This window comes from Esox lucius, unplaced genomic scaffold (assembly GCF_011004845.1).
Source record: "Esox lucius isolate fEsoLuc1 unplaced genomic scaffold, fEsoLuc1.pri S26, whole genome shotgun sequence".
In the NCBI taxonomy this organism is placed as follows: Eukaryota; Metazoa; Chordata; class Actinopteri; order Esociformes; family Esocidae; genus Esox; species Esox lucius.
This window is the reverse complement of record NW_022995024.1, coordinates 221541-229003: the sequence shown is the minus strand read 5'-3', so window position 1 is coordinate 229003 and position 7463 is coordinate 221541. Positions and strand designations below refer to the sequence as shown.

The window sequence follows — 7463 nt, the reverse complement described above, 5'->3', positions numbered from 1 at the left end:
TGGTTTTAAGATGAGGATGATTCATAGTGTGGAGAGAAAGACCACACACAGGAGAAATGACCGACGTTAGTCTGGTATCTCACCTCAGACTGGTTTGTCATAAGAGTCCAGAAGTCATATGCTCTGAGGGTCATTGACACACGCAAGCCTCTACACCGCTTCAAGGTCTCGGTCTTGGTAGAGGTGAACAATGTGAACTATTTACAAAAAGAAACGTCCACAACCACCCAACGAGTGGCTCAGTGTCCTTTATCACCTGGCCCGTGAGTGTCTCTCATCTCTGCCAGCCACTCTTCAACAGTCTTCCCCCCAGCTGCAGAGCAGAAAGATACGGACCCGTATTGGCTGTGACCAGTCTCTTTCCTCTTCGGTTGTCCGCACTTACTACACTTGTAGTCCCCCTGCTTTCTCTTCTTCCCAGGACACCCTGACACCCCAGCCGCGGCTTCCGCCTCAGCTTTTTTCCTCCTCCGGAAAGCTGTTGACCGTGGCACGATCAGGGGCGGTGGGGGTATTGGTGTAAGGTGCGGAGGGTCCTGGGAGGAGCCTGGGAGAAAGCAGGGCTGCTGCTGGGGAGGGGCGGTAATTAGCTGTGGGGCTGAAAGAGACGGCACCTGGGCGGGCCTTCCTCGTTTGGTGGCCTGGCGTGAAAGGTCATTCGGCCCTGCAAAAACAAAGGGCCGTAGTTCCGGAGGTGGCCGGGAGATGGTTGACGGCCTGGGTGCAGAGAGAGGCTCGGCAGCAACGCACGGCACACGGTGGAATACCACACCCTGTTCCAGGACGGTCTTCTCCCTCTCCTTCTGTCGTCGATTGTACCTGACGGACAGAAAGAGGAAATGAGATCTACTCGCATTTTGTCTAATATTATCACAATGTTAATAACTCATAGCATAATAATTATGTTTCATGGTCATCGTTATCTTACCACTGTGAGATTGTCCTTTGACTTTGCTCGTACAGCTGGATGTTGGTCTGGGCCATCAACCTCGGGCTGTCCAGCACTGCTTCTCTGATTGACACGTAGTCAGCCAAGATGAGCGCCCACCTGCTCCTCTTGGTGCCGCCGGACTGCGTGCCACATGGGTGAAGACGACAGAGCTGGCTGCATATGGCCTCCACCAGGCGACTTGCGCCCGGCCAATTTGCAGGACCCGAGTTCAGTCCAAGAAAGCAACTGAAAGACAAAGAAATGAACAAAAAATACATGTTAGTGTTGGCAACGGAACGGAAACCTTTTAACTAATGATTGTAGGCTACTGCAGCCGCATACCGTTCGAGGCTTTCCTTTCCAGCTTTTCCGGATAAGGACTTCCCCTTGGTTGCCTTGAACCGCCCCCGCTCGAGCCTGTCCTGGTGCCGGGAAGGGTAGACCACTCTCTCCTTGTCAGGCTCCGGTAGCGCACACCACAGCCCTATCAGAGTGTCTACCCTTCGATCCGACAGTCCCTGAAGACCCCTCACCTCTACCAAAGCCTTTGCCAGCCTGCAGACGTGCTGGTATCCCGGCTGGCCATCTGGGCCTTGGCACTCCTCCTGAATGATACAAATAAATCCAACTTTTTAGGAAACATTTAGGTGATCATGTCATAAATAGTGAAGTTGGATGTAACATTAAAACAATTATTCTGTCGAGTTATAATCAAACCTTACATCAGAGCCTGGTGAGAACTTAGAGGGAGGGGAATTCTGATGGCCACGGGCCTCAGGACAGTTGTCGTCGGTGGGGGTGGCTGGACCGGCTGACCCAGACCCGGGTGCGTCAGCTCGATCGCCTGACTGGGCTGCTGCTGTTGAGGTAGAGGACGAGGCCGGAAGAGGAGGATCGGGGAGGTGGATGGTCGGGTCCTCATCCTCAGTCTCCTCCTCAAAGCCCTCATCCTCCAGGGGTCCCTCGACAGCAACCGCCTCATCTGGAGTGTCGGGGTCCAAGCTGACGGCCTGCAGCACTTTGTTCGTCTGGGCATAAAGGTACTCCACCCCAATGAGTTCCCCTGTAACGTGATGGAAATGCTCAGGTTAAAAAGCTAACCACATGAACAAGGCCTCACTTTCCACACTGACATTACTATGTGGTTGATATACCTGTGTATACGCCAGGCTTTGTAAAGTCCTCAACCTGCCCTGAGCCAAGCACGCATTGGCTGAGCTGGTTGAGGAAGTGCTGCAGGTGGCCACTGTAGCAGAGCAGAGGTTGCTTCTCTCCCTCCTTTGCTGCTGCGGCGCGGTTCTCATTCCACCTCACCAGCCCATCCAGGAGGAAGGCCTGGAAATGCATTCCACTGGCACTGCTCCCTATACACAGAGTACCGCAATGTGTGAGAGAGAGCGCTGAAGTGTACACATGTCAATGTAGTTACAAACCTATAATTACAATTCATTACCTGGAATGAACCGGTTGAGGTGGAGGTGAAAAGACTCCAGAGAAGTGGAGCCGCGCGCGCAGCGATACACTGGCAGAATCACTCCGCCCTTGGTGATTGTGCCAGTCTGGGTGTACAGCTGTACACTCGGAGGGTCCTGGATGCACTTGAGGTGACGCCTCTGCTCTTGCCAGATTGCTCGGATGCGAACCGGATCCAGCAGCGGGATGCCCAGGGTGTCGTGCCCCTTCTCACTGTTGAAGATCTCCAACATCTCTATCAGGAGGAGCTCCGTCTCTGCAGCTCCACGCGTGCGGCGGCGGCAGTGAAGAGCCATTTCCTTCCTCCTGAGGTGGCTGTAGACCTCCCCGTCAGTGAGACCGACCATCCCGCGCCTCCCCTCCAGCTCGGACCGCTTGGCCTCCAGCAGTCGACGGACATCCCCAGCATCCCATTCGAAAATGCTGGAGGACAGCTGTCGCATGAAGGCCCCGTACAGCTGGTGGCTCTCAGAAACAACACCTGCTGCGAACCGCCGCATCAGGTGCCAGATGTCCAGACGAACCACCATCTGGGCCCACTCGGGAAACATGGCAGCAGTCTTGGATCCGCCGACGCTAGAGCAACAGTCTCGGTCCACGTACATGAGCTCGGGGGGCGGTACGCCTGCGAGTCGGTACCGCTCCATAAGCCCAGCCGCCATACGGAGCAGGCCCTCGCCCTCACCGGCAGTGAGAACGCAGTTCAGGACCTGCCCGTGCTCGTTGCCCACATCCGTGGCCCAGGCGGCTGTGTCGGAAGCTGCCCCGGCGAGTTTATTGGTCACCTGAAACCAAGAAACAAAGCAATTGTGTGAGTGAGATTGTGTTTCATGGTATTGGTCATTTTGGCAGATGACGTGTTCTTTATTAAAAATGCAAAGACAAACTAAAAACTACTACAAACTAATGTGGTATGCTTACAATATTGACCAAAAAGTACACCGTGGCATGTGACACTTAATACGGTATGAAAGTTGGTTACCTTCTTTGTGGAGTCCATCTTTAAGATTGACCCAAAGACAGATGTGACCCTGGCCTTCAACTCATCCAGCCGTGACAGTACGTCCATGCTGTAGACTGTCAGCAGCCAGACCGGTGAGGGGACCTTTGGCATTTCCGGGAGTGGTGGAAATTGTGGCCGGATGTTTCCGGAGGTCATGAAGTGCTGGCACTCGCCGAGGTACTGAATGGACCGTCGCATCCAGGCTTCGCTGTGGCTCTCACACAGCTTCTTATACAGCTGAGTTGCACTGTTCCCCAAAGAGCGCTCCCTCAGCATCACTACCACCGCAAGGTCACAGGAAAGCCTGGAGAGAGAGGATATTTTTTGATGTAAATGTACCTTTTAAAATGACAAAGAACAATACACTGAATTGTCACTTCTCAGCTGTGAAAACAAAAAACTATAAATATTTACTTGTAGGTCAGAATAGCTGGAAACTGGCAGCGATGCGCAGGATCCAGCTGACCCAAGACGTCCTGGGACCAGCCCGCCACCTTCTTTTTACACTTCGGGCACTCCAGGTACTCTGTAGCCATTAGGTACCAGCCCTTCACATCCAAGACCCTCCGGATGGTCTTGTAAAGCCCAGCCTTGGTGAGAGGGGTGTTACACCCAGGCTGGGTGCATGTCAGCTTGAATGACCACATGCGCAGTGGCATCCAGAGGAACAGCGGACACGCAAAGAAGGGGTCGGGCGAAGCGGGTGGCTGACTGTAGATCAGCCGAGGTTGGGGAGGGTACCACCACAGACGCAACTCTGTGGTAACTTGTGATCTCCCAGTGCTACTCCTGGTGAACAGTGCACGGCCGATCCACTGCTGCTGCTCTTTGTTGAGGACTGCCCGCCAGCTCTCCGGAAGAAGCAGCTGCATTTTAGATAGAGGACAAGAAAATGACTAGTAAAATTTTAGTAGCTTACAGTTGTGAATATCCAATTACTTTCCGAACCGTCGCCGTTATAGGTAGACTCACCTCAGGACTTGCATGTGCAGGCGGTGGACACGGGAAAGATTGCCGTGGCACAGCCTGCTCTTTGGTCCGGACAGCAGCTCCCGGTGGATCCTGCGAGGCCTGGGGTGGGTCCGTAGGTGTTTGGTTGGAATGGGGAACAGGGACCTCTATGTCCAAGGCTTCATAACAATACATACAGAGAATTCATCCATATATCAGGCCAAGTATTAGTAGAGGAGATTAGATGTAGACTAAATATTATATTAATTTCAGCAAGTTCACATTAGTTAAGCAAAGCACAGGTTGAGGTCAGAAAAGCAAGGAAACTGAAGGGGATAAAAGTGTGAAAGTAAATGTGTCAACGTTGACCCAAATCGAAAGTGTAATGTAAGTTGTTCTAAAGAAAAATTAAGACAAACATTTTAGCCACGTAGGAGGGTGGGAGAAAAGTCTAATATCATGCACAATATCTCCACAATGTGAGAATGACACCTTTAAAAAGTCAAGAGCCAAAGACAAAATAATTATGGGGAGACCAACATTCCAGGAAATCTGCAAGTACTGGACTAAGCATTCTTATCAAGAATACTGGGGTGGGGTGAGGTGGTGGTACAGCGGGGTGAGGCGGCGGAGCTAGACACCATGAGAGGAAATGTGCAGCCACATGGCAGGATATGGATTAACAGCAACTAGTAAGCCGTTCTAGATGTACATGAATATGTACAGAGTTTCTCACCCAAAGCCTACCTTATCCACTGGACCGTTTGTCTGATGAATATTCGAACAGAAAGACATTATATTACATACAACATTATGTTTATCCGATTAAAAAGATACATTTCCTGATATTCATTGATAAGTATCAACCAACTTACAGTCCTCGGTGGCAATGGCAACTGCAACCAGCTCTGCATCCGAGGGCTCTACGGGTCGCAGAGCTGGTCGCGGAGCTGGTCTGGAAGCAGGCACCCCTTTACGACACATAGAAAGGTGTTAAACGTGGTCTTAGTCATAAAGAGCTCATTGTTCCAATTTGAAAACGCTTACTGGGAACTGCAGTCTTTTTGGCAAGGATCTTCTTGACCGTTGACTGCAGTTGACCTGGGGCCACAGAACGCTGCCCTAAAAATGCAGAGACCGCTGCACCAAGAGGCCTTTAACACCAAGCAAACAGTTGGGAATAAAATAACCATTGTAGTTTTTAAAATTATTTAACGGGTCGTCTTTACTGATACCAATACTTACCCTGAAGCTGTCTTAACCCCAGCAAGGGGAGAAGGGGGTGTAGCTGCCTCCTGGTCACGGCGCCTGATATATTTCAGGGCTGCTTCCATAGGGTCCCCGGGATTCCGGGGTGTCTGCTTCCTCAGCCAGTTGACATAACTGATTAAAAAATAGATATATTCATTAGAAATTAGATGAATCAATTATCACAAAAAATAAAACCTGATATCAGCATGACATTGTTATTCAAATGACTGTTCTCACCCAATGTGGTCCTTGTCCTGGGACTCATACAGGTCCTGCAGTGTTTCTGCCCTGTACCTGTGAAACCCAACAAGGGCTTGGCCCTCCTGTCCAGGCTGTGAGGCCTTTAGTTTGGAAGCCACGAATGCCCTCCGGAACCTGACTTCCTCCTTCACGGCAATATAATGATTTGCATAGCGGGCCAAGGCGTCCTTGTGGACCATCAGTGGAGATGTGGAGACGCTGCGCTCACGCTCCTGCTCATGGCTAGCCACCAGCCCCACAACCCAGCCCACGTCATTCTCTAGGAGCCACTTAAATGTCTGACCCCGGTACACGCCGAACTGAACCGCATAGCGGCTCAGAACCAGCAGCACAGAATCAGCATCACCACCCTCTGAGACGACACGGGCCCGGGCCTCTGCCTCACATTCTTCCGGCTTCTTGCAAATCACAGCCTGGTCAGGCTTGGCCCTGATGGACTGAGCCTCAGGCGTGGCGTGCATGGCCAGCTCCTTTCCCCTCTTTCTAAATGTTGGGTTTTCCATCTAGGATTCAAGTGTTAAATTATATATATGGATAAGAGTAAAATTAACAATGCAGAATTTCCATTCATTAGAAATCATAAAATGTACAGGGAATAGAAAACCTCCCATAAGATACAATACAATAACATTGGCAAAAAATAATCAGAATGTAAACAGGTGACAGGTTACTGTACTAGGCTTGTACTGTAGACCATAGCCTGCATGACATTCACACAAATGTATCAACCCATTAACTACACATACACAAATTAAGGTGAAACATCAAGTAAAATAGTTAGAGAGGTTAACCAGCTATAGTTTTCTAATGTGCTACAGGCTGAACATGCCAAGTGCAGATGAGTACCAACGCTAATGATGCTAACGTTACTAGCGTCAACATGAATGTTGCTATGTGCCATACGTCGCAAACAAACATGTGTACACTTTCCTTGGTGATTGTCCAAACACATATTTGGGTGTTTACACAAATTAAAATAGTTAGAGATTGTAACCAGCTATACTGTACTGTGCAACAACATGCCAAGTGGTGCTAAGGAATAGCGACGCTAATTATGCTAACGTTACTGTTGATAGGTGCCATACATCGCCATCTAACATGTGCACACTTTCCTGGGTGATTGAGCAAACACACAGTTAGGTGTTTACACAAATAAAATTATTAGGATTGTAACCAGCAATACTGTACCACTGTGCTCCATGCTGAACATGCCAAATGCTAGCGAGGCAAATTGAGATAACGTCAAATGTAATCTATCAACAAAAACGCTCGCTCACTCACTCAGAAATATACATGTTGTAATATGTGTACACTTACCTTTCGTTTTTTTGCAAAGATGAGGAATGTCCTTTTGCTCCAAAAAAGCTTTTTCACAGAGTTGTTTCACAAATCCAGTAAATGAGTAATGGCTACCGTCAGTCTGAGGGAAACAAAGTTGGAGCCGGGACTTAAGTCAAAGGGCGATTGTGATTGGACCAAACCTGAAAAGGAAGACACAGATTGGCCCGTGGTTATTTGAGACAAGGCCCTATCTTTTCCATTGACTTTTTGGTGGCTTTCTCACAATTGAGACAAGTGATGACTGGGATTGGC

At 49.7% G+C, this 7463-nt stretch overlaps 2 protein-coding genes across 4 annotated transcripts; both read right to left on the bottom strand.

The window, feature by feature from the left end:
- Positions 1 to 6: 6 nt before the first annotated feature.
- On the bottom strand, positions 7 to 4559 carry LOC117594180. Its single transcript, XM_034291277.1, has 9 exons — positions 4380 to 4559; positions 3822 to 4273; positions 3387 to 3711; positions 2385 to 3189; positions 2086 to 2295; positions 1654 to 1994; positions 1274 to 1536; positions 929 to 1177; positions 7 to 819 (listed from the first exon to the last, which is right to left on the bottom strand). Exons 1-9 carry the CDS (start codon positions 4551 to 4553, stop codon positions 240 to 242), a joined length of 3399 nt encoding a protein of 1132 aa, XP_034147168.1. The 5' UTR covers positions 4554 to 4559; the 3' UTR covers positions 7 to 239.
- LOC117594181 lies at positions 4454 to 7385 on the bottom strand. 3 transcript variants are annotated; one of them, XM_034291280.1, is made up of 7 exons: positions 7188 to 7385; positions 5847 to 6373; positions 5604 to 5741; positions 5406 to 5512; positions 5234 to 5329; positions 5106 to 5126; positions 4454 to 4537 (listed from the first exon to the last, which is right to left on the bottom strand). In XM_034291280.1, the coding sequence occupies exons 2-6, from the start codon at positions 6371 to 6373 to the stop codon at positions 5107 to 5109; spliced, it is 888 nt and encodes a 295-aa protein (XP_034147171.1). In that variant the 5' UTR covers positions 7188 to 7385; the 3' UTR covers positions 4454 to 4537; position 5106. The 3 variants fall into 3 exon arrangements, with proteins under 3 accessions (XP_034147171.1, XP_034147172.1, XP_034147170.1); XM_034291281.1 differs by having other exon boundaries at positions 4491 to 4537; positions 5095 to 5126; XM_034291279.1 differs by lacking the exons at positions 4454 to 4537; positions 5106 to 5126 and having other exon boundaries at positions 5188 to 5329.
- Between the last annotated feature and the right edge of the window lie 78 nt (positions 7386 to 7463).